General features: G+C 43.0%; 1 protein-coding gene across 1 annotated transcript; it reads right to left on the reverse strand.

Annotated features, from left to right (window-relative positions):
* Positions 1-680: 680 nt before the first annotated feature.
* LOC128415541 (calcium-activated chloride channel regulator 1-like) lies at positions 681-25,092 on the reverse strand. Its single transcript, XM_053391852.1, has 15 exons — positions 24,879-25,092; positions 24,512-24,689; positions 22,113-22,253; positions 19,501-19,651; positions 18,461-18,572; positions 16,754-16,922; positions 15,291-15,512; positions 12,935-13,159; positions 11,173-11,350; positions 9,291-9,397; positions 8,236-8,460; positions 7,133-7,403; positions 5,904-6,068; positions 4,417-4,656; positions 681-1,758 (listed from the first exon to the last, which is right to left on the reverse strand). The coding sequence occupies exons 2-15, from the start codon at positions 24,662-24,664 to the stop codon at positions 1,259-1,261; spliced, it is 2,859 nt and encodes a 952-aa protein (XP_053247827.1). The 5' UTR covers positions 24,665-24,689; positions 24,879-25,092; the 3' UTR covers positions 681-1,258.
* Positions 25,093-26,977: the final 1,885 nt, after the last annotated feature.

A 26,977-nucleotide genomic window follows, 5' to 3' on the forward strand; every position in this document is an offset into this window, starting at 1 on the left:
AAACTAAAATTTGAGTCAGGTGTGAATTTATTTAGGGGGGTGGTTTCTGGGTCTGAACACGCAAAATGACAAGGATATTTTAGCCTGACATAGAATCAATCAAGACAGAAATTCTCTAAGCATTAATATGAGGCAGATGCTGGAAATAGAGATGACAGATATTTACACACAATTGGAAAAAAAAACTAATAGTATAACATTATGTAAAATAGATTTTACAAATGCAAATTTATACCAAAAACAATTACAAATCCATATAAAAAAATTCCTCTGAATCTCCAGACTTCCCCCCCACCCCTCTATGGGTCCCAATGTCAACGTTTACACCTGCATAGCAGCCTTTTATCCATATTCTTTTCATCCATCTGAATTGTCCATAGTCATAGTCACCTTACAAGTAAGATTAAAACCCTGCTAATGTTTTCATCTGCTTGGTCTCCTAAGTTAATTGCATTTCCCCCATTCTTTTTTAAAGTTCTTGTCCTCTTGGTTCCTGAGCTTTCCAGTCAAGTTTTGCCAGAGTCCATTATAAAAATAATTATGAACTGTTGCACAAACAGTTCGAAGATCTTATAAAACAGTGCAAAATACTAAATCTATTACTCTCAGCAAAAAAAAAAAAAATATCACTACTGAAAGTATAGGTACTATGAAAAACTTTCCCACCCCAAAATCAAATGAAAAAGTGGCAAGACCTTTTGCTAAATTTTAAAGAATTAAAGCAAGATTGTATATGGTGAGAAGAGGATATCTGTCTGTACTGGATGGCACCCCACTTGCAGACTTCTCACACCAGAGAGGCTTGCCAGGTGCAATTGTTATCTTGTTTTAGGTGTCCAGCAAAAACTGTTCTTAATTTGAAGGATTTTTAAGTATTTGTGGCCTCTTTTGATGAGGCAGAAACTGTTAGACCTGCCTTTTAATTGTATAAATATATTTGGGGGAGGTTTTCTTGTGTTTGCTGTAAGTTATTTTTATGTGTAAAGAGGCTAATAAATACTACTACCAGTGTTTTCTTCTTCTTCTGGGGGTACTATTTGCTTCAGTGAATCTACTCTGAGTAAAACAGAGCACTCTACTCTGAATACAACTCAGTATAATTTACAACTTATCCACTTTCCTTCATCTGAATTGTAATGGTACGTCGTTACGATATAACTATACTGTACTGTTCATTTATTTCCTTTGTGTTGGCAATATATGACGTATTGTGAAATGTTGTTGAAGAAGTGGCTATTTTTTTATATAAAAAAAGAGCTTAAGGAGCAACAGTAGTACTGGAAGTCGTCGTCGCATAATTTCCATATTTCCGCTTACGTAGAATGCAAACTGCTATACCTACAACAGCCAAAAAAATAATTACAGAAACGCATGCAATTATCACAATTATAATTGTGGATTTGTCAACTGGGCCAGCATCTTTGTCATCTGGACTAGACGGAATAATGGAATTGTCAGCTGGAGTAGGAGAAATGGTGATTGGATGAGTAGGAGAACTTGGCCATGCTGGAAGGAACACGACTGCTCTGGCTATATTAGATATTTCTCCGACGTTGCCGCTCTCATCAGTGCAACGAATGGCAAAGTAGATGGAGGTGCCATTCTCTTTTGGGAAGTTTACCGGCTTGTAGTGAAAGGATTGCTTGACCCCAGCAACTTCTGTCTTCAGGCCAGCAGTGTCCACGGGAGTCGCACTATCAAAAGTTGCATTGGTTAACTCCGAGGGTCTTTCACCCATCTTTATTTCACACATTTTAGCTGCAAAATAAAGGACCCACAACAGGCACGCGTTAGATGTACATCTTCAAACATGGATCAAGGAAACAGTGACAAGCCTATCTTTCAGTGCATAACTTCCTGTCCTTCAGGAACCCTAAGAATATTGCACACCAGCCCATTGCATCGTTGTGTGTTGCAGAAGACATTGGGAATTAAAGAACACACAAGATCTATGTCTGCAGTCACGGATTAAGAATAACAATTTGCTTTCTGTGCATTTCAAACTTCCTGCCTTTAGGGAACTCTTAGCACATTGGCTTTGAATGCACACCCGCCACTACATCTTTGCCTGCTGCAAAGGACTCTGGAGAATGTTCCAGAACATACTGTTAGTTTACATGGGCTGCTGCTTAGGCTTCTCGAAGTTCCCCGTAATTCCTTGCCAATGCAAAAACATGGCCTATGTCACAGAACCCAACAGGGTACCTATTTCAGACCCTCCAAGTGTCCCTATTTTCCAGAGACAGTCCCTGATTTGCAGACGCCATCCCAGTTTCTGATCTGATCCCTCCTGGAATGTCCCACTTTTCCTTAAAGGTAAAGGGACCCCTGACCATTAGGTCCAGTTGTGTCCAACTCTGGGGTTGCGGCGCTCATCTCGCTTTATTGGCCAAGGGAGCCGGCGTACAGCTTCCGGGTCATGTGGCCAGCATGACTAAGCCGCTTCTGGCGAACCACAGCAGCGCACGGAAATGCCGTTTACCTTCCTGCTGGAGTGGTACCTATTTATCTACTCGCACTTTGACGTGCTTTCGAACTGCTAGGTTGGCAGGAGCGGGGACTGAGCAACGGAAGCTCACCCCATTGCGGGGATTCAAACCGCCAACCTTCTGATCAGCAAGTCCTAGGCTCTGTGGTTTAACCCACAGTGCCACCCGCATCGCCACCCCGCTTAGGATGTCCCTATTTTTACTGGAGAAACATTGGAGGGTATGGAGTTATCTGACCCACAAGTCATCTGAAGGCAGCCCTGTATAGGGAAGTTTTTAAATGTTTAATGTTTTATTATGTTTTTATATACAGTGGTACCTTGAGTTACAAATGCCTCAGGTTACAAACTCTGATAACCTGGAAGAGTTACCTCGAGTTGAGAACTTTGCCCCAGGTTGAGAATGGAAATCGTGTGCCAGCGGCGCAGCGGCAGCAAGAGGCCCCATTAGCGAAAGCACGCCTCTAGTTAAGAATAGTTTCAGGTTAAAAACGGACCTCCGGAATGAATTAAGTTCGTAACTAGGGGCACCACTGTATGTTGGAAACCACACAGAGTGTCTGGGACAACCCAGTCAGATGTGAAGGGTATACAGTGGTACCTCAGGTTAAGTACTTAATTCGTTCCGAAGGTCCATACTTAACCTGAAACTGTTCTTAACCTGAAGCACCACTTTAGCTAATGGGGCCTCCTGCTGCTGCCGCGCCGCCGGAGCACAATTTCTGTTTGCATCCTGAAGCAAAGTGCTTAACCTGAAGCACTATTTCTGGGTTAACAGAGTCTATAACCTGAAGCGTATGTAACCTGAAGCGTATGTAACCCGAGGTACCACTGTTAATAGTAAAATCATCATTATGGAATAGGATGTCCCTATTTTCAGCGAAGAAATGTTGGAGAAATATGGATCCCATTTGGCTAGAGCTTCTCCGAGATCTGGTGTTTAATATTAAGGACTATCAAAAAAACCGGCAGAGAGGAATTGAGAGAGAATTAAGAGCCTCGGACGTGAGATCTCCAGGCTGATAGTAGATCAAGACTGATGGACATCTGTTGGGGATTGAAACCGGGAAAGGGGGAGTGGAGTTTGGGGATCCAAAGGGTGCATAATTACAATCTGTTTTTGCTTTTATTTTGTTTTGCTATTTGTATGAAAATTGGGGAAGTTGCGGAAGGGAATTTGGGTTGACTTTAGAAAAAAGTTTTAAGAATGAGAATTGATGTATAAATATTGATGTTTATAAGGTAAAATTGGCTTTTTTAAAATGAACTAAACAGAAAAAGGTTAAAAATTGGGGATAAGAACTTGTTGAACTAACAATTTGAATTGGAAGATAAGAAGGGGAGGTGTGGGGAAGTCAGGGAAATATGTTATAGAAAAATAAGGATTGTAAACTTTATGTGTTTTTAACTTTTTTGTTTTTTCTTTTTTGACTTTTTTAATGTATGGAAAATTTCAATAAATATCTTAAAAATATCTTAAAAAAATATCTTAAAATATCTTTTAAAAAAAAAGAAATGTTGGAGGGTATGCTATTCCACAGAATAAAACCTTACACTACTCATCTGCCTTGCCGGGCGGGGGGGGACACGGATGATGGCAAAACACATACATGACTTAAAATAAGAACAAAATACGGATTTAAAAATTGAAGCCACAATGCCGGAAACAGGCAGCCCTCCTCCCACCGAACAACAACAGCAGAAGGCCAAAAACATCAATTAGAAAAATAAAAATTGAGTGTGGCTGGGGACATTGAAGGGTTAATGGAGCTGTCCAAGGGAGACCCCGATGTACAGTATTACATGCCTTTGATGTTAGTGTAACTAAAACTGTTGTTTGGCTCTCCACCCCCCAACCAGGTAAGTACTAAATTTAAATATTTCTCAAAAATCCTTACTGAAAGATTAAAGCAGAACCCCACATTTACCTTTCCCCACATCATAGTCATCTCCAGGAGCTGTCCAGTTGAGAAGAAATCCGCCTTCACCAGTTTGATGTACCTCAAGGTCAGTGATTTTACAGGGTGGAAGAAAATCGTGGCTACCTCTAGGAGGAATTTCTGATACTACAAAAGTACCACCGGACCCAGTTCTGGTGACATTTCCCAGATCTCCTTCAGTTTCGCTCACATTAGCTTCAGGTTTGGGGGGGTTCATTGTTATAGTACCTACAAAAGAGGGGGGGAAGATATGTCAGATGGGGTACATTACAGCTGATAGGCAGATTCTATCCAGGTATACAGGTAACCCATGACTTATGCTAATTATTGCCAGCACACTGGGATGTCTCCCTCTTCCCCCACATCCCACCTGTTTCTCACCATACCCAAATCTGCTCCAGATTTAGGGGAAGAAGAGGGAGGAGAACGTTGTCCTGCACAAGGAGAAATCTTTGTGAGGGGGGGACATTTTGCTTAGCGCTTTGTCGATTACGACACCACATGTTAGATTTTTGTTTGTTGCTGAGTATAGTAACAGGCTGAGAATAAACAACAAACAATAGCAATGGGCAAATACCTATTTTGTGTGTGTGTGTCCCCACCTCCAGATAAATTTAAGATGTTAAAATCACTTTATTATACACCACCTTCTCAATACGGATCCACCTCCATTCCTGCACTAAGCTGCTTCCCCTACGCTGAAGCTGCTGTATGCAGAAAAATACCACAGTTATGTGGGCAAACGGATCCCGTCCCTCTTTCCCACCCACACGTAGCATCAGTGCATTACATATGTGGATCCAGCTATACATCCGCAAATAAAGCATTTAAAATGTAAAGTGCAATACACAAATGTGACACTAGACAGCGACAGTGAGCTACACCAAATTTAATGCATTTTTCAAAACTTTTTCTTTTTTAAAGCATTTTCGCAGCGGGTTTTTGATATGTGTGTAGATTCCACCATGGTTGCCTAGAGTTGCTATGGGGAAAATAAAGCCATTTGATCTAGACCAGGCATGTCCAACCACACTCCTCCTCCCTCCAATGACAATGGGTAGATCACTGCCAGTTTTTTTTCTACTGGGAGTAGATCGCAGTCTCTTGGGAGTTGGACGTGCCTGATCTGGACTTTGGGCTGGCAAATAATAGAAACAGATGGGAATCTAAAATGCCGAAAGAAGGATACCAGAGTCGTATTTTAAAGCCTTGTAAGAATTAGGGAGTTGTTTCATTGGTTCAATGACATATTCAATTAACACATCCAGAATATTATAGGATAGAAGAATATGGGCACATATATGTACCCATGCATCAGGAATGTGTGCTCAAGTGTTCAGATCTACATAAAGACCATTATTAAGAGGGGAATAGCAGAAAGACACTTATGTTACTCCCAAGACTCCCAATTTCACATTTTGAGAATCACAGGGCTAACATACCACCAGTAAAGCTATGTCATAACCCAGGCTTACCATTTTCTTCGAAACCTGGTACATAGAGAGCTTGACTCTGCCTACGGGACCGTTTAAGAACCTTGTCTTTTCCTTCGACACGCACTTTTAGGTTGTGTCTGCCATTTCCTTTGAGTGATGTGAAATACCTGGAGTAGATCCCGTCGTTCTTGATAAGATCAGCACCTGAATACACAGATATAAAAATGTAACATCCCAAAGCTCACCTCTCACTGCTGGTCATTAAAAAAACAAAACCCTACATTACCTATGTGGGAGGTGCTCATTTCACAATGTGTGTGGCTGTTTTAATGGAAACAGCTGAATATTTGATTCTGATCTCTGTAATATAGGATCATAATTTAATTAATTTTATAATGAATGATTTTAGAGTGTTGTTTGTGTTGTACTTTTGTATTGTTTTATTGCTGTTAGCCGCCCTGAGCCCAGCCTCGGCTGGGGAGGGCGGGATATAAATAAAATTTATTATTATTATTATTATTATTATTATTATTATTATAAGGGACCAGTGTTTTAATATTTGTGCCTCACAGGCCAACACAAGTTGTAACCAACACAACACAACACACCAGCATTATTGTAGCTTGCCGTATACCTGACAAGCTCCATTTTTGGCAGTGCCAAGCAGTTAACAAAATCAGGACACTTATCAAACTTAAAGACTCCCTTTCCCCATATGAACTAACCCAGATCCAGAGATCATCATCTGGCTCCTTTCTCTGTGTGTGATTTCTGAGGGAAGTTGGGAGGCTGGCAAAGAGTGAGTGGACCTTCTTTGTAGTAGCTCACAGTTATGCAATGCTCTCCCAGGAAGGCCCACTAGGCACCAAACTTGCTATCGTTTCAGCACCAGACAAAGATGTTTTTGCTTTCCCAAACATTAGTAGGTCCAACATTTGACAGATAGCTTTTGCATGGCTTGATGAAAGTAGGGAGCCCAGATCGAGATCTTGATATATAACGGTTCCAGTTCACATATGCAGATAAGGCAAGTCACATGCTACAGGAAAAGCCAAATACATACACTGGTATTGGTTGCAATGTATGTACTCTATCAGAAAAGAATGAATGAATTTGCCACTGCGAAAGATGAACAGCCAAGATAAAGCTTTTGAATCCATTATGTCAGCTTAGATGATGCTAGATTTGATGAGTTAATATTCTGCTTCAGGGAAAAAATAAATAAATCCAGAATGCATACTGCCAATAACATTTCGAAATAAACGTACCTGAACCATTGTCAAAAAGCTCCAACTCTTCAGGTGTTCCAATCTCTGGTTCAACTGTGGCTATGACTTTTGCACCGATAACAGGTAAGAATCCTTGGCTGACTTCTGCATAAATAACCATCGGACTAGGAAACTTATTGGTATCGCTATTCATAAAGGACTTCACAATCACCGGGGGCACATTGACAGATGCTGCTCTAGTTGTGACTGTTATCGATATGACCTGAGCGTTTGAATATGTATTCTGAATTGAGTAAATCCAATCTCCTGTCTGAAATATAGAAGAATATTGCATATCTAAGTAACATTTGTGAATACAGTTCCATTCCTTTGGTTATTGTTGTGCTTTGATAAAGATGGATGTCATTTTCTACAAAATATATATCTACAAGTGCAGAAGGTACCACCAGCAGCGTCAAGCTAGACATATAATGGACGTTTACTCTTTCCACGGTGAGCGACAGTTGTGGCCCACTGTGGTGCCTCCTCAGCCCCGCAGAGTCTCGCCATCTTTCCACAGCCATTGCCGCTTGCTCCTGGCCACCACAGAGCATCACGGTGACCACCAGGCCCACAGTTTGAATCGGCCAATCCGTGGCAGCCTGGGCAGCAGGGCTTGGGGAGAGGACCTGAGGGACACAGTCTTCCCTCAGGTCCACTCCCCAGGCATAAAAGTAGGTTGGGGCTTCCCTAAGTGGCGCAGTCAGGCAGAACAACAAAGGCCTCAGACTTCGCATGGTATAATGGACTGCCTAATAGTATAGATATAACATAAGATTCCTGCATTGCAGGAGGCTGGACTAGTTTATGCTTGTGGTCCCTTGCAACTCTACAATCCTACAGTTCGATGATTCTGTGAGATTCTGCCCTATAAGGGATAAAGTAATAAACTGGTCAGTTGCACAGAAACTATCATTTCAGACAAGCAACTGAATGTTAAATGTTGTAAGGATTAGTAGTGAATGGCTCTTAAATAATTTGCTGTAGTGACGCAACCCTTCACTAACATAGCTACAGTCATTTCTCCCTTTTCAAAAAGGAATAGGCATATTCCTAGTCATGGTTCGACGCATAGAGAAGTTTGAGAAGAGCTCAGCTTTTACCTCTGCGGTTCCATCAATCTTGAGGCGAGCTGTTCGGACGTTGGTGTTATCAACAGCAAAGTCTTTTTCAGTATACTCTCTTCTTTTGGGATCTGTGAGCAGAATTTCCGGTGGGGATGTGCCCCATGTCACCACAAAGAAAGTGTCATTCCCCACCGTTTTATCAATGGTTACAATACCATACAGCCGTTCTTGGGAACCGATGCTTTGCCCTCTACTTTCAAGCTGTTGGTGAGGGGAGGGGGGAGAAAGAAGTATACAGTATCTGAAAAGTTTTATAAATTGAATACATATGGTTTATTTCCTTTCATAGGATGTAAAGAAATGAGTGGTGGTACATTGTTTAGAAGGTGCCTTCACAGTGGTTAGTTCTGCTGGACAAGAATACGCAATACTCAGCCATTAATAAAAATGCTGGTACAGTCATGACATGATAGGTCTTGCCCCATACAGATATTGGTTTGTCCAGTGGTGATAGATTTAGTTTCTATCAATATTTCAATGTTAAAGACATGGAGGAAGGCAGATAAGCAGCTACGTTGAAACAGGTGGAAACAATCGCACCTCTACCTCAACAGCCTTGGAAATGGCCAGCCAATATTTGGATAATGCTAGACGAGGCAACTCAAATCTCCAGTTTCCACATTTTGGCAATGGGTAGCTGGGCTGGAACCATGGTGCTGGGTTGTTGTTTTTAAAGAAACACTTTTGTCATATGCTATTTTCCTAATGAAACCTCCTCTCCAATTTGTTATTTATCCAGGCAAAGAAAAATGAATTATATTACACATTCATTTGAACTCAGATTCGTACATTGTGAAATGTTTCAGCTCTGCCAAAATCCATTTTGGCCGTTAGCCCTTCTCTTTTAATTCTTTTAATACCTGTTCCTCCGCATGTTCAATAATAGAGAAATGTGGGCTGTAGAATTGATTTCACTCTGTCTTGACTTTAATTCTTTTAGGGTGCCTAGTAATTTTAAGCAAATAATAATAGTGATAGTGATGATGATGATAATAGACTGCTGCATGCACTCAAATCTTTGCAGTTCAAACCTGAATAGATTGTTGACTGATATCTCCACTTCCTGAAGAAATTCCACTGAAAGCATCAATGAGGCCGTTGGAATCCAAACTGTCAGTGGCAGAAAATTTTGAACCTCCTGAAATGTGGTTGAAATAATAATAATTAGAAGAATTTTTCAGGTGGAATAAAATGCCATTAGCTTTTGTATGATACCTTTTAGTGGCCACTACATGGCCAGGGGGGGGATGGTGAAAATTTCATTGAACGATCACTAATTCTTGCACTAGGGTTTTTTATTTCATAGAATGTCACCCCCCCCCCAAGGTGTTTGTGTTTTGTGGTCATAGGCAGCAACTGGAATGGCTAAGGAAAATTTAGCCCACTTAACTCAGCGGAAGGAAGGAAACTCTAGATTTTTTTTATTGCCCTTGTATCTCACCACCTCACCTAACCCAGTACACACAAACCCCTTCCAATCTTATCCTCACAACAAGTCTACTGAAAGACAGTGCAAAGTCACTCAGTGAGCTTTTGTGGCTGAACCTCAGTCTCCCCATTTTCAGTAGGCGTTCTATCCTTACAAATGCCATAGTGACAGAATACCACATTTATTCAAATCTAATGCTCACTTTCTGGGGCCAAATCACGTTGCAAAAAATGAAGGTACACATTAGATTCAACGGCACATTTACATTCGCCAGCAAATACATTTTTTTGTTTGTTTCAAGGTTCTGAAAGTTGAGGTGTGCATTAGATTTGGTGACGTACATGTATGAGACTTGAATAAATACGGCAATAGGACTTGGGACTGTTAAGGATCATGGTTTAATTTCCTGAAATAGTCATATTTATTCATGTTAAATCACTGTGTGTTTTTAACATGGGTTTTTCCTAGGGCTGTAGCTCTCTCATGTGATTGGCTGACTGTGAGTCACATATGAGAGCCGTTCCATTGTGTTGTGACTGTTATTCAAGTACAGTGGAACCTCAGGTGCCAAACATCGTGGAACTCATACGTTTCGGCTCCCAAATGATCGAAAACAGGAAGTGAGTGTTCAGTTTTCAAATGATTTTTCGGAAGCTGAACATTCGGCGTGGCTTCTATGGCTTCCAATTGAGTTCAGGAAGCTCCTGCAGCCAATCGGATTCCTGGAACGGATTGCCGTATTTTTCGCTCTATAGGACGCACCCGACCATAGGACACACCTTGTTTTAGAGGGGGAGAACAAGAAAAAAAATTCTCCCCCTCTCTGCTCAGCGCCCCTTCAGCGAAGCGACAGGAGTAACGGAGCCCCTTCCACTTCTCCTCCTGCTTCACTGAAGGGGCGCTGCGCAGCTCTCCCTCTCTGCTGAAGCCAGGAGAGTCTTGCTCTCCCAGCTTCAGTAAAAGGAACCCAAAGCCTTCGGAGAGCAGCGCGAGTTCCCGCTGCCCTCCAAAGGCTTCAGGCGGCTATCCCTGAAGCCTGGAGAGTGAGAGGGGTCGGTGCGCACCGACCCCTCTCGCTCTCCAGGCTTCAGTGAAAGCAGCGCATAGCCTCCGGAGCGCGGAGGGAGCACTCCCTCTGCACTTCGGAGGCTTCGCGTTGCTATCGCTGAAGCCAAGGAGCCTGCATTCGCTCCATAGGACGCACACACATTTCCCCTTAATTTTTGGAGGGGAAAAAGTGTGTCCTATAGAGCGAAAAATACGGTAAATTTGAGAACCAAAGTACGAGTGTAACTGTTGTTTTTAACTGCTTTTCTGTCTTCTCTCTCTCTGTGTGAGGGGAATGGCTGCTGAGAGAGGCTTCTCTGAATACTCCTGCGGACAGTGTGTGTCTGAAGTGAAACAAACTTTTTGCAAGACACCAGCTGGCACTAAGTAGCACAGAAGACTCCTGTAAGACTCTGACATTTCATTCAATCACTTACCCGTCATGTCTGCCAATCTTTCTAGTTCTTCTGCAGCACTTGGTCCCAAAGCAATGGTGTGAATTATAGACCCACTATTTTGAACTTCTTCGAAACAAGAGGTTATAGCACTATCTTCTCCATCTGTCAAGAGCACAATTTCACAGCCTTTTGTAGTTGAATACTTTTGTAAAAAGACCTGTATGGGGAAAAAGGATTGAAAAATTAACAGCAATTAGTAATGTAGAAGGGCACACACTTAAAGTGTATGACATAACTGCTACAAAGCTCTGCAAGTATGTTGTATGGTTGCTGCTCTGTGATATATGTGTGAATTAATTTCGTACCTCTATAGGACGTGGACTGCGGTGAGATAAGTGCCATATATGTTACTGTTAATGGAGAAACAGCATTTGCTACTTCACTACTTTTAAAGGGTAGAAAATATGTGCAAATTGGGTTGCTCACGCCCCTCTCTAGCTGCTGTTCCACAACAACTGCCATAGCTTTCCCCTAAATCCATGCCTAGGAACAGAAGACCTCACAGTTTCTCTTTTTTATATTCTTAAATTTCAATCTCTGCAGTTATGCAGCAATTTCAGAATTTTATTTTTAAAAATCCTCATGAAAATTATTCAGCATTTTAATGCAAATTTCTCCTAATAAACATGTTTTTATATGCAGTTTTCACTCAAGTGCATATTTTTGCAAGCAGTTTCTCCCAATATAATGCATCTTGATTATAGATTTTTTTCCCATGTGATTATGCATCTTGATTATAGCTTTTTCAATAATACATTCCATTTCATGCAATTTTGTACGTAATATGTTCATTTTTTTAACCATTGGTGAGCTGGAAAACTAAAGCAATTCATTTTGGATTGAAAACTAATAAATTGAAAACTAATTGAAAACTAATAAAAATTATTATCAAAAAAAAAGAGAGGAAAACTTAAAGCACCAAATTTGGAAAATTTTGAATTTTGAAGGGCAGTATGTTTGGGTTGTCAAATTGCTTAGGAAAGTGATAAACTCGACTTTAAATGCAAACTGAACAATTTCCCCCTCCCTATCCCCATGCTTGGAGAAACCAGCTTTAGCACTCTCTTTGGCCTCAATATGGAAAGGGAGAGAAAGCATATAGCTTCCGCTGCAGGGAATTCACAGTGATGCACTATAGCTCCTTCACAGTTTAGGACAAGTTTATCAGGCTGCCCAGTCCCTAAGATCATTGCTAAGTCAAGCAGGAAGAAGAAAAAGAAGAGGAGGAGGAGTTTGGACTTGATATCCCACCTTTCACTCCCCTTAAGGAGTCTCAAAGCAGCTAACAATCTCCTTTCCCTTCCTCCCCCACAACAAACACTCTGTGAGGTAAGTGAGGCTGAGAGACTTCAGAGAAGTGTGACTAGCCCAAGGTCACCCAGCAGCTGCATGTGGAGGAGCGGAGAAGCAAACCTGGTTCACCAGATTACGAGTCCACCGCTCTTAACCACTACACCACACTGTCTCTTTTGGCTCTACACAAGCTATAAACCTGAGCTTTCAGGTGAGTAAGAATCCAGAACTGGTTGAACACCACCTACCCAGGCAGCAAACCACCTACTAACAGCACCTCTATCTTGTCTGCACTGAATTCCAGTTTTCTTGGCTTTTATGAGACCTGATATGCCCCCTAGAACACAACTATTATATGCAGCAACCCTGCCTTCTTTTAGATCGGGCTACTCAACTAAACACAAGCATAGGAATAAAATAATCTAGACTTTTTCCCCTTCTCCTTCACCTGAAATCCTGACTGCACGCCGGAACATATGTTGGTTCCTCCACCAGCTGAGGTAGGAAGATAGTCTGCAAGTGTTTGCCGCATGCTGTTGCTGCTGATCTGTTTCAAGCCAGTCAGAACTGATGCTCTGTTGTTGAACGTGACTATCCCAACCCAGGATCCCCCTTCAATAATCTGCAGGATGAATATTTCTGCAGCTTGTTTCATCCGACCAATGCGATTGCTCTGCATGTGAAGAAGAAGAATAATTAAAAAACAAACAGCATTCACAGATTTGCCAGTGCATTCTGAGAAGCAAATAAAAAATTTCCCTGAAGCTTTATTTGTAAGTATAGTGATCGGCAAAACATTCGTGAATATAGACAAATCCATAATGTTTCAGAGTATCCAAATAACTTCATCCATGTCGTGATTCAGGGCGCAATCCATCTGGAAATTTTTCTAAAATGGATGGGAGGTGCACAACAGCAGCTTTCATTTAAATGGGGCTTGTCCCGTGAATTGTGCTCTGGAAGAATATTTCTCCTATAATATTTTTGTGGCTGCTAAACACATTTCCATATGTTATATATGGAAATACCAATTCAGTTAACAGAATCTCGTTTCTATTTGCTTAGCAGTTGTTTGGTTAGTTAGATGGTCTTTACCCTGACTTTCAGTCAAAAGATTCCCATGTCTCTTGAAACCACTTCAGGGATTATTACCAGAACATAGGTAGCTGCTGAAGCTTCCTTCTCTACTGAGAATCCAAAAAGACCTGACTGATCTCTTTAGATATCTCAACCGAATGCTTGCAGTTGGATTTCCCCCTTCCTCCTTCCATGCTTCATCCATTCTGCCTCTCCCCTACCCAGTGTTTTCCATCTCCCATAATCCATCACTTGCTCTGGGTTCCCTGCACCAACACAGAATTTGACTGAGGTTGCCCTCTGGCACACAATGGCCACATTGCCCTTCCCTGCAGCTCATCTCCTGTATGGATTTGTTACCGCAGCTGGATAAATATCCAAATAAACTTATATAATCAGGTAGACTAAGTGTGATGAATGTTTAAAGGTAAAGGTAAAGGTACCCCTGCCCGTACGGGCCAGTCTTGACAGACTCTGGGGTTGTGCGCCCATCTCACTTAAGAGGCCAGGGGCCAGCGCTGTCCGGAGACACTTCCGGGTCACATGGCCAGCGTGACAAAGCTGCATCTGGCGAGCCAGCGCAGCACACGGAAACGCCGTTTACCTTCCCGCCAGTAAGCGGTCCCTATTTATCTACTTGCACCTGGGGGTCCTTTCGAACTGCTAGGTTGGCAGGCGCTGGGACCGAGCAACGGGAGCGCACCCCGCCGTGGGAATTCGAACCGCCGACCTTTCAATCGGCAAGCCCTAGGCGCTGAGGCTTTTACCCACAGCGCCACCCGCGTCCGCGTGATGAATGTTTGCTGAACTACAAATCCCATGGTCATTGGCCATGCTTGCTGGGACTGACGGGAGTTGTAGTTCAGCAGTATGTGGAAGGCTGAAGGTTCCCTACAACTGAGAAACAACAAAATTGAGCCTCACTGTTCCTATTAAAGGTACCCCTGCCCGTACGGGCCAGTCGTGTCCGACTCTAGGGTTGTGCGCCCATCTCACTTAAGAGGCCGGGGGCCAGCGCTGTCCGGAGACACTTCCGGGTCACGTGGTCAGCGTGACGAAGCTGCTCTGGCGAGCCTGCACCAGCGCAGCACATGGAAATGCCGTTTACCTTCCCGCTATAAAGCGGTACCTATTTATCTACTTGCACTTAGGGGTGCTTTCGAACTGCTAGGTGGGCAGGAGCTGGGACCGAAAGACGGGAGCTCACCCCGCTGCGGGGATTCGAACCACCGACCATACGATCGGCAAGTCCTAGGCACTAAGGTTTTACCCACAGCGCTACCCGCGTCCCCAGTGTTCTTATTATAGAGTGTCATTTACTACAGAAATGTCAATGCTGTAATGACATTTATAATAATGATTTTATTTTTTTATACCCTGCCCATCTGGGTGGGTTTCCGCAGCAACTCTGGGTGGCTTACAGCACATTAAAAAATGTAAAACATCAGACATTAACATTTCACAATACAGGGCTGCCTAAAGATGTCTACTAAAAGTCAGATAGTTGTTTATCTCCTTGACACCTGACAGGAGGGTGTTCCACAGGGAGGGCGCCACCACCAAGAAGGCCCTCTGCCTGGTCCCCTGTAACCTCACTTCTTGCAGTGAACTGCCAGAAGGCCCTTGGAGCTAGACCTCAGTGTCCATTTGCTTTCGCTATAGACATGAATACCATAATTTTTGAACTGTCTCAAAATAGATCTTCTGAACATGGAAAGAAGACTTACCGCATCCATGCTCCCAGAAACATCAAGCACTAGACACAAAACTCTCTCCTGTTTTTTCAGCAAGGAGACAGTGGGATCAGGTGGGGGAACCGTTATTGGAGATGAACTGGCAAAGTCGGGAGAGTCCATAATTACTTCCCAGGTGCTCCTGTAGTTGCACATTTTATTCTGCAAATTTGTTGCTTTAATATTATGGTTGCTTTTGTTACAGAACTGAGTAACCTAAATAAAAGATAGGGAAGGACAGGTCAAGATCACAGCCTCATTAGCAATTCCTACTTCATGAGAGCCGTTCCTTATGAAGAGGTGCTGCAAAGATGGACATTCATTGGTACAGAGACAAAAAAAGGCTACAGGGTGTTCAGCAGATTTTTAGTTCTAGACGTCTGTTGCCCTTAACCTCACAAAAATGCAATGAAAAGAGTTTCCAAAGAGTCTGTTCAAGTTTACTTATTGACATAGCTGTCAACTTTTCCTGTTTTTTAAGGGGAATTCCCTTATTCTGAATAGGATTCCTCGCAAGAAAAGGGGAAAGTTGACAGCTATGCTTATTGACCTCCCAGGGCTTGAACAGACATTCACTTCCCATGTCACAAGTTAATGTCTGTGGCGATCACACAGGGTCCCCAGACATTTCACCGTCTATTGATCCCTGTGCCACCACTTTATTTCTCGCTGCCACCACCCAGGCCCTACCTGGTACAATACTGAGTCCAGTCAGGGTTAAATTGGAACACAAACTTCTGTTTATTTATTGCAGTTTAACAAGCGTGTGGTTTCATAAACGGTCTCGGTCAATTACAATCATGGGGTGCCTATCCAGACCTATAACTTCCACTACCTACTCTCACTCACTAAACCTCACAGATATTTACTTGTCTTCCTAGCTCCTAACTGTTCCTGACTCAGCTTATTTCACTACGCTAACTCAACCTACCCACAGACTCTATCCCAACTCTCTCCCACTCCAATCAACCACCCAACGAACTCCCCCTTCGCCCCTCCCAGAGCTGGTTTTATAATCCCTCTGACTCCACCCCCTGGGTCCTGATTGGGTAACCTGTTTAACTATTTCCTCTCCAGCACCCTCATATGTTAACGTCACAATGTCCATACATCACTACAAGGGGGAGTCTCAGTGCTCATGTGGCTGAAATAGCAACGGCACAACACAAGAGGGAGGTATAAGATAACACAAGAAATCCCTGGGGTATGCAGAAGTAGAAGAAATCCTGGGCAAACCTCAAAAGTTTAAAAAGTCAAAAGGGGCGTGTCTCTGTGTGCCTCGTTCTGCTGTGAAATGTTTTTTTCTGGGCTCCTGCAGGTGGAGGAAGAATGCAGTCCATTCCCCCCTTAAACACGGAGGTTGAGGTTGCCCGCCTCCTTAGCAAAAAAAATATCTTGTGTTTTTGAAGGCAGACACCGGAGAAGAATAGATCCCGACTGAGATTTGTCGCACTTACCGAAGGGAGACTTTGCAAATACATTATAGAAGCTGCAGTATCTTGGCGCCTGCTTGGGAAAAATACGCATCCGTGTTCAAACAGCTGAGTTTGGGGATCAATTTTGCAGCGTCTGTATTGTTTGCCACCAAGTGGGAATATGTATTGACCGGTGAAATCCGTCAAGCACCTAATCAATATAATAGAAACAAATAATGGCCAGTCAGTTTAAAAGTCGAGAAATATGTAATTACGTGCTGGCATGGTTGCATGCTGTGTTGTTGTTGTCCATGCCACAGTTGCTAAAACGCCCACCAGCACTCCCAGAAGATCGGACTGTAGAACTCTAAGTAATGTGGATATAATACAGTTTGATTAAGAGCTTATCCACTTTTGAGTGGCGTGAGCCCTCAGTCATATAGGTTGCTTCCAGACAAGCATTTTATGTCACAAATATATGGGTCTGCAAACAGGGATTTCTGTACCATTTTAAGGCAGTTTTCTTCCTGTGGCGATAATGTGAACCTCTGGACTAATAACAATTTTAATTCTTTTTAAGTGATCTAATTTACACAGAATAGTCAATTCGGGGGAAAGGTCTCTTTTTTCCTAAATGACTATTGTGTGGAGATTAGATCAGTCATTCACTCCTGCCTTGCTGCTATGGGATATAAATTAAAATAACAATAACAATAGAAATAATCATGACGACGCAGCAGCACCAACAACAACTGGATTTGGCTGGGGAAAGGATTAAGACTGACTAGGGCTTCCATATGTCGGACATAGCCAGGATTTGTCCATCAAAAATGGCATCCGGGCAGAATTTTCGGCAAGCGGCTAAAGTGTCTGGAAAAACCCAGGTGTATGGCAAGCCCATATTGGAAGTGTTGATTTTTTGGTGATTTCCCTCAAACTTTGCTGCCTCCCTCCCCCCAAAAAAGAAAAATGCTCAACAACCTTTGTATGCGGATTTTCACTTTTTGAAATATGGCAATCCTAAGACTTACCTATTGCAAACAGTTGCAACCAGACTGTCTAGGAGTGTTGATTAGGTTGGCCCTATGCCTGCGCTAACTGCTATTGTCCCAAAGGACTCCTCAATATGAACAATGGGAAGAAGGCTTAATGGAGTAACAAGGGGTCTCTCGACACCCTACCTAGGCCTTCTCATGGGATGCATGAGTGCTTGGAAGACTGCAGCTGATAAGGAGATGGGCAAGGAAAAGTAGGTAGTGGGCAACATGACAGTGACCTACAGAGATGGCCGTGTGGCACATCTAGAGCAGGTGTACATTCGGGGGAGCAAAACCCGATTCCTCATCTTGCCCGATATGCTGAAAAATGATCCAATGCTGAGAAGTACGGAGAACGAAAACCAGGGCTCTGGGGCTGGAAGGAGCAAAGCTGCTATCCTGAAAGCCAGAGGAAGAGGGCATGGCATGGGGCGTGACAACATTTCCCAGAAGTGGCGGTAACTTCGGACGCAGCCTTTTCTCAATGAATTGAAAACTCTTGTTGTGGAATGTGGTGGTGATGGGCTTTTGTGTTATTCAATAAACGCGTTTCTTACAAAATGTGGGGGGGGGGAGAGAAAAAAGGTACTCATTGGGGGTGCTATCTGCCAAGACATTGCAGTATTTTCCCCTAATGAAAAGTCTCTTCTGTATATCATCAAATGACAGGCTAATGCAGTCTAGGCAATAACTGGATGGTATGGGATGGTACCTTGTGGCTTCAGGCAAGTTGTCTCCCCCAGTAGCATAGAAAGGTGCATCGTTGTTATACTCATCAAAGACACCCCATCGGAGATGAGCCCACTCATGAACAAAGACTCTACCTGTGGAAGACAATGACAAAGCTCAATGTGACACACTTTTTTGGGGCGGGGGGAAGAAACATATAATGTACAACACACACACACACACACACCAGCAATTTAATAACTATGAAAGGGATAGGCAACTTTTTGATCTGATTCAAAAGTCCCTCCTTCCCTCCCATCAACGTCTATAAGGCTTCAGTTCAGTCACGGTGCAAGCCAGCAGTGGTGTTGTGGTTAAGAGTGGTGGATTTATAATCTGGTGAACCGGGTTCGCTTCCCCACTCCTCCACATTCAGCTGCTGGGTGACCTTGGGCTAGTCATACTTCTCTGAAGTCTCTCAGCCTCACTCACCTCACAGAGTGTTTTTTGTGGGGGGAGAAAGGGAAAGGAGATTGTTAGCCGCTTTGAAACTCCTGAAGGGGAGTGAAAGGTGGGATATCAAGTCTAAACTCTTCTTCTTCTTCTTCTTCTTCTTCTTCTTCTTCTTCTTCTTCTTCTGACAACATCTTGTAGAGCAGCCTCATGACCTTGTCATGGACTCTCACCTTGAATTTCTGACTCAAACCATTGACTTGGCGAAGTGACTTAACCTCTTGATGGAATACTGCTGGGTTTCACCTGTGAGCCTTGAACTCTCACAGCACAGGGTATTATTGGCTATGGTCGTTTTAAAGCCAATTTCTTAATGGCTTCAGGTTGAGGGGATGAGGTGGTACGATGGAATGGGAGCATGTTTGACTAGCTTCAAGAAAGGAGACATTGTGACTAGAATATGTTCTGATGAATCTGACGTGGAAATATTGCTGATCTGTTACAGACAAATTAGGAGGCTTTCGAGTAAGTAAGCAACTACATTTAAGGAGTTAATGGAATTCCCGAGAAAGCATTATCTTTTGAAACCTGGACTCACATTTTAATAATAATAATAAAAACAGGTACTACCTCGAGGACCATAAGCATTATACAAATTGTCGTTGGTCAAGAAGTTAGGAGTGAAATGAATGTATCGCCCTGGTTCCCCACATCCGCCATACTGTAGCGTGTAGGGATCGTCTCCATATTTGGGGAAAGATTCTGCCACTATGACATCGGCCTGAAATAAAACAGAACACGGCTAAAAGATCACAGAGAAAAGAAACAACCAATACCATTGATATTAATCTTATATGGTGATTAATCTTATACGGTGATTTTGGTTCTGAACAGAAATACAGTACAGTGGTGCCTCTGGTTACGAACTTAACCTGAAACCGTTCTTAACCTGAGGTACCACTTTAGCTAATGGGGCCTCCTGTTGCTGCTGCGCGATTTCTGTTCTCATCCTGAGGTAAAGTTCTTAACCAGAGGTACTACTTCCAGGTTAGAGGGGTCTGTAACCTGAATTGTTTGTAACCCGAGGTCCCACTGTACACAGATTTGGGCCCAAGGGTTACAATGCACATTTAAAAGAAGTTATAGCCTAATAGTGTATTCTCCTAAAACAGCTGAGATCATCTTTTGAATAAGTACCTGTGCAATTTGTGAAGTGTGCAGCCTAATACTACGCAGGTAGATGTAGAAAGAAGTCTTGATATTCAGTTAGGCTTACACTCAGTAAAGGGCATATCGGACTGCAGGGTTACTGTCAGTGAATGTATACATAGTCACAATGATAGGATGTCCAGATCTCCAGACTGTCAATATTTTGTGAAAGAGATTCAAATGCACACTCGTAAATTCTGATCTGTATAAGTGAAGTGGGTTGAAGTGCTCTGTCACCCTAGCACAATAAATCAGTTTGTTTTGAAACGGCCTTTTGCAGTTAGGAAATATGTTGAGAAACGAGTGGACCAATGATCAACAGGAAGATGTATAACACCCTGCATAGAAATCAAGATGAATGTTCGTGTAACCCATGGGTAGGCAAACTAAGGCCCGGGGCCCAGATCCAGCCCAATCGCCTTCTAAATCCGGTCCGCGGATAGTCTGGGAATCAGCGTGTTTTTACATGAGTAGAATGTGTCCTTTTATTTAATATGCATCTCTGGGTTTTTTGTGGGGCCTGCCTGGCGTTTTTACATGAGTAGAATGTGTGCTTTTATTTAAAATGCATCTCTGGGTTATTTATAGGGCATAGAAATTCGTTCCTCCCCCTTCAAAATATAGTCCAGCCCCCCACAAGGTGTGAGGGACAGTGGACCAGCCCCCTGCTGGAAAAGTTTGCTGGCCCCTGGTATAACCTTTCAGAACAAAAATGCTCAGTATGCACTTAATGTTCTCTAACCTCTGCATAAGGAGGCCTTATAACTTAAGAGCAAGCAGGATGATGCCAAAAGCATAACTTTGGGAGCCAAAGAACTGTAGGCTAAAACAAAAGTATCTCAGAGAGGTAATGTATATATGTGTTTATATGCTAATGCTAGAAGTATCCCAGCCAAGATGGGCAAGCTGAAGTACTTGCTCTTAGAGGATAGTGTGGATGGAGTGGGCATGACGGATGTCAGGTAGAATGGAGAGAGACAGTGGGACATGGTTATATCTGGTTACTGACATTATAAGAAGGCCAGGCAGGAGCATCCTGGAGGTGTTGTTGCTCTGTACATCATAGAAGACATGGAGTCCAACAAGCTAGGTTAAGAGTGGTTGAAGCCTTGTACTAATCTCCAAAATAGATGGACCTTTACAAGGATCCATCACTTGGGTTAAAGGAATCAACATTTGATGCCTACGATACAAGCATATTATGATCATATTATGCCTCGTAAATCTTCACAACAGCCATTGTGTTGGTTATGCCAAGAACTCGTGACTGATTGATGTTCGAAAGTGAGCAAACGCAATGAGAAGTGAGTTTAAAGAATGAAAAATGCTCAGGATCACCAAAAGGCTTGTTATTTTGCTGACTTGTGAAATGGCAAATGCTCCAAGTACTTTCCATAGTCCATGACAGCATATGTGATAATAAATTTGTTAATAATAATAATAAATTTTATTTATACTCCGCCCTCCCCGACCGAGACTAGGCTCAGGACAGCTAACACCAAATATATAAAATACATTAAAAACACAAAATCAAACGATTAGTTTAAAATACAATTCAAATCACATTTAAAATCAAAATAAAATTAAGTGGGAACCCACGAATCATAACCGTAGGGATAAGGAATTAAAATTTCACCAGGCCCAGCCACTTGTGATAGTATTTAAGATTTCTCAAAATACATTTTCCAGTTCCTTATTTTATGCATTCCTTTGAGGGTAAAGAGGGATCCTGTTTTGGGAGCGCACCAGGGTCCCCAACCTTTTTAACCTAGCCTTGACCATTATCACATCTGTAAGAACAATATATTTTATGCAGCCCAATTCCCCTAGACTTACCTTATCATAGGCTTGTGTAGTTACTCTCTGATATCCATGTTCAATCAAAAGTAAACCTAGTTGCATTCAAAAGTGATGGCATAGTCTTATTCTGTATTTATTTTTCCCTCCGATCTTTCCATTTGCCCCCAATCTTTTCTTTTTTTAAAAAAATACTACAAGTACATTTCCAATTTAAAGTATTCCCCTAGACTTACCTTGTCATAGGTTTCTGTAGTTACTCTCTGATACTCTGCTTTGTCTTTCCATGTTGAAGGAATGACAAGTTTTACAGCCTTGAAGTAAAATCTTTGTTGTGTAGCACTGAAGAGATATGTTGACGCCTCTTTGACCATGTCCTAACAAGGAAAGGAAAGGAAAGGAAAGGAAAGGAAAGACCTCTGTCTGTCAGTGACTAGTAGCTGCATTTGGTTTTATGGAATGTGCCCTTTGGTCTTTTCTGCCATCTTTCTTTCCCTAAATCCCTTTCTCCAAGGGTAGGCAAACTAAGGCCCAGGGGCTGGATCCGGCCCAATCGCCTTCTAAATCTGGCCCACGGATGTTTTTACATGAGTAGAATGTGTCCTTTTATTTAAAATGCATCTCTGGGTTATTTGTGGGACCTGCCTGGTGTTTTTACATGAGTAGAATGTGAGCTTTTATTTAAAATGCATCTCTGGGTTATTTGTGGGGCATAGAAACTCGTTCTTTTTTTTCTCCTTCAAAATATAGATTGTCCCCCCACAAGGTCTGAGGGACAGTGGACCGGCCCCCTGCTGAAAAAGTTTGCTGACCCCTTGGCTAGTTGATGCATTGCACATTCCTGCATCAGGGACATTTTGTGTGTGGATACTTCTGTGTCATTAACTACAGCCTGACATATAGGGATTTTAGCATGCAAAACTACACCTGGGACTCAGCTACACAGCTGCAAATAAAACGTTTTAAGTGTGTTTCAAGTGCAATATACAATGTGACACTAGATGGCGAAGGTGAGCCTTATGGAAAATTCAATGTATCGTAGATTCCAGCATATAAGACAACTTTTTAACCCCGGAAAAGAGGTTAAAAAGTCGGGGGTCATCTTATACGGCGGGTATGGGTGGCAGGCGGCGGACTCCGCACCGGGAGGAAGCGCTGGGCAGCTTTCTCTTGGCGTGGAGCTGCCCAGCGTATTAGGCGACCGGGCTGATAAGACGAACCCCCAAATTGCAGCTGCCAATTTGGGGGGTCGTCTAATACGCCCAGTCACCTAATACGCCAGAATCTACGGTATTTTTTAAAAAGCTGGTTTGTGTTTTTTCAAAAGCATTTTCAGAACAGTTTTTATATGTGTGTAGATTCCACCCTAGTATGAGGGGAAAGTTCTGCGAAAAGTTGTGCCTGACAAACTTCTGGGTAGTGATGGTGGAGGGAAGGGCTGTTCTTGGTAGTGACATCGCACTTCTGGAATTATCTCCAGAAATTTGGTGGTTCACAGAGCTCTGATTGGTTTAAACCTATAATCCTAGATAATTTGAAGGATTTCCAACTGTTCAATCAATATGCCATGTGGTGTTTAAACCTTTTAGCAAAAACCAAAACTTTTCCTAATCAATTTTGTTTTTTTCTTGCACTACCAATCGATTAAAAGATTTCAAAAGTCTTTTCACAGGGTTTGAGACAATAAAATTGTATAACCAGCACAAATAAGTTCAGACAATGACCATTTCGCATGGGGGTTCCATTCCCAGCCCCCAAGTGTCAGCGGAGTTACTTTTGTAAAAATCTACACGCAACTTATTATTTATTTATTATTAACTGATGGGGTGTTTTACCACTGCAGAGCCACACCATACATTTAAAGCCCACGACTTGACCCCGAAGAATTCTGCATATTGTAGCTAATTAAAAGTGCTGGGAACAAGTAGCTCCGCGAATGGGAAAGGTAAAGCTGGGGGAATTCACTTTAAATGTGTGTTGGTTGTGCTTTAAATGCACGATGTCAAAACTTGAGCAACATTCACCTCCAAGTACATGGCAGCGTTCTGGCACACAAACAAAACCACACAGAGGAAGGCATGTGGTCCTTCAGGAAGTCCATTGCTGTTTCACAATCTATCTCTCCCTTTCCCTCTATTTTCAGCACTCAGGGTGTGAGCACCAATGCATGTATAGAGCAGGGGTGCCAATTTGAATAAAATAGGAGGGGCAGATAAGTCCTGCCCCACATAATCAATCACAATATGCAGCACCCAAACATCATTTCAATGGCAATGCCTATCAACTTGGGGGGGTGTACCTGGCCCCCTCAAATATTTTACTGGGGGAGTTGAAGACACCTTGTCCCCTAGGAGTTGGCTCCTACGTCACAGAGCCAAAATGGTGGCACCAGTTCACAAGAGGGAAGGATCAGAAGGTTTGGAGTCACTGCAAGTTTTGCAGATTTTTAAAATATATATTTTTAATGCACCTGTGGGGGAAGACAGCCTGTTTTTCTGCAGCTGCCATATATGTCTGAGCCTTGTTGCGGGGAAACCTACACTCGTAAAATGCACAGTGCATTTTCGCAGCCTATCACAGTCGCTGAGGGGTAATATGCTAATCAAACATGTTCACAACTATTTAGCCGTCTCACCTTTATGCGTTCAACAATTTTGTCGTCTTCAGGTATCCTAGGATTGATGGCAATGACCAGGTCTTCAAACCCACCGTTGTTGAGTTTTACCATGGTACCTGCCACCCAGTGCAGTACTTGCAATGCCAGCAGAAGCCGACAATTCATCATCATCTCTGCTTGTGCCTCTTAGTCCAGCCTCATGGAGAGAAATATAAAAGGGTTATTTAGGCAAGTGCTTTGAAAGAGAGAGGCAGAGAGAGGCAGAAAAGCCCTTTTTCAAAAGCACAAAGAATGCTGCAGATCAACCCAACCCCACGTTTCCTTGTGCTATTCATCACAAATACCGTTAAGTTCTCGTTCAATAATATAAGGCACGGCTACTCACTTTAGAGGCTCAGAACACGAGGCTGTTGGCTAACACACAACTGCACAGGGAAATGAAAGTAACCGCAGTACAAGCGAATGGGTGGAGTGCTCCAACGGGCAATGGGAAACTGATGTTTAACTCTGTCATTGCCATCTCCTTAGAATAAAATCCGTTATTTGCTTACTGATATAAAGCTCCAGAATGTATTTTGTAGTGTTAAGCTTTCACCTCTATCTGCAACACATTGTATTTTATTTTATTGCTATGGCTAGTGGCTGATGCAAATAAAGATTATTCTGATTCTACCGTTGTCGTCTCTGAGCAGGGAGAAACTCCAGGGGCCTCAAGTGCTCTTTCAGGTTTGGTTTCCTTCGACTGTAGGTCAGTGGAGAATGTGGCGTCTTTAGGACATACTAGTTTTATTCACGCATGGATACAAGCTGAGCATAGGATGTAGGGGCTCACAGCATTAACACCCCAGCAGATCTTTCTTCCCTTTTGGTTTTCAGGGGAGCTCTAAACTCCAGCACAGCGCAAAATGTGTATTTGTGTCTCTAGATTCCTTCCTGCTTCCAGCTCAGCCACCCACAACTCTGGCCAGTCTCCTTCCTAGCAGCTAGGTCAGGGGTCAGCAAACTTTTTCAGGAGGGGGCCAGTCCACTGTCCCTCAGACCTTGTGGGGGGCTGGACCTACCCTCTCCCAAAGTACCCCTCCTCCCAAAAGGACCCCCTCTGCCTCCACTCACGCCGCAGCCGTCAACGCTGCATCGTCTTTGGCAGCGTCATTATCGTCCTCTGCCTTGGCCAGGGGTCCACAGGGCACAGAGCCCATGCTGCTGGCCTGGGTGGTGGAGGCAGCCTCCCCGCCACCGCCACTCCCTCTCGCTCGACTCTTGGCCATACGTGGCCACCTCAGCAGGAAGGAAGGAGTGTTGCTCAGAGGCGTCTGCAGCTTCAGATTGGCTGCAGGAGCTTCCTGTCGGACTTGTGTTCGACCAAGCGACTCTTCCAGTCAAGTCCTCCAACGTGATTAATGACCTGAGCCATTGATGAGGCTCCGAGCACGTTCCCCCATTATGCAGAGTATCCAGAACACAGGGAAGGAGCCGAGATAGTATGAGCTACATTGCAAAGAGTGTTTTATTTCCAACTACGCAGACAGAAAAGAAATATACATGCTCTCTCTGTGAAAGCAGAGAACCAACTGGGAAACAAAGGAACAGGAAACCAGTAAACATCACATCTGTCTCCCGTCTTCCTGCAGCCAATCTGAAGCCATACCAGCGTCGCGGAAGTCAGTCCCCCCCCCACACACAGCGAGGCCTGCACACCGTGCCAGTTTGGCGCGGGGACTGACCACACAGGCAGCAGGGTCTGCAAGGTTCGCGGGCTGCATTAATGAGCCCAGCGGGCCACATCCGGGCCCTGGGTCTTAGTCTGCCGACCCCAGAGCTAGGTAAAGGGATGGAAAAGACCCACCCATTTGTTCTATGGCACAAAGCAACTTCTTTGGCTATGCTAATTGTGGTGCTTAACTAGCTAGCCAAAGTCCATGTGAGCTCTGATACATTTTATCCCCACAGATACAGGATTCTCTCCAAAATGGAAACGAATTACGGGCATCACCCAGATTGATCCCCCCAGCTCATAACATTACATAGCTTCTGTCATATGCTGAAGGCACACTTCATTATGTATGGTTAGCATAATTTGTCTTAAGTAAATGTCAATTAAATACAAACTTTGAGGCTGTTTTTTTCTAAGCAAAATCACCGATTACATCTTCATACTTCATTTTACACAGATTACATCTTCAAATTTCTTTTCTTTTTTTCTTTTTTCTTTTTTTGCAAAAGCTCATTCTCAGTTGTGAATACTGCAAGTGAATACAGTTGTTTCCATCTCATGGTTGGCTTAAGATAGTTCTTTACATGTTTCAGTTTTGAGAAAGAGATCTCCCCTACACAACTTGCTCCAAAAATGGTAAAATGCATTCTAAAAGCAATGTTGACACTTGGAAAACTTGTCCGTTATTTGTGCGATGATAATTCTAGCCACAGATTTCCTGCTTGTGCATACATGAGAACAACAGAAATCCACCTGTGAGCTAGCCACAA

The sequence above is a fragment of the Podarcis raffonei genome, chromosome 6 (genome assembly GCF_027172205.1).
Source record: "Podarcis raffonei isolate rPodRaf1 chromosome 6, rPodRaf1.pri, whole genome shotgun sequence".
Lineage (NCBI taxonomy): Eukaryota > Metazoa > Chordata > Lepidosauria > Squamata > Lacertidae > Podarcis > Podarcis raffonei.

Bases quoted from the DNA above. Each gene is read 5' to 3' on its own strand.
- LOC128415541 (XM_053391852.1), bottom strand. From the start codon at position 24,664: ATGATGATGAATTGTCGGCTTCTGCTGGCATTGCAAGTACTGCACTGG. The intron at 18,573-19,500 runs GTAGTACCTGTT...TGTCTTCCACAG, and splicing joins TAATGCTTATGGTCCTCGAG to GTAGAGTCTTTGTTCATGAG. The intron at 11,351-12,934 runs GTGAAGGAGAAG...TTCCCCATACAG, and splicing joins GCGTGCAGTCAGGATTTCAG to GTCTTTTTACAAAAGTATTC.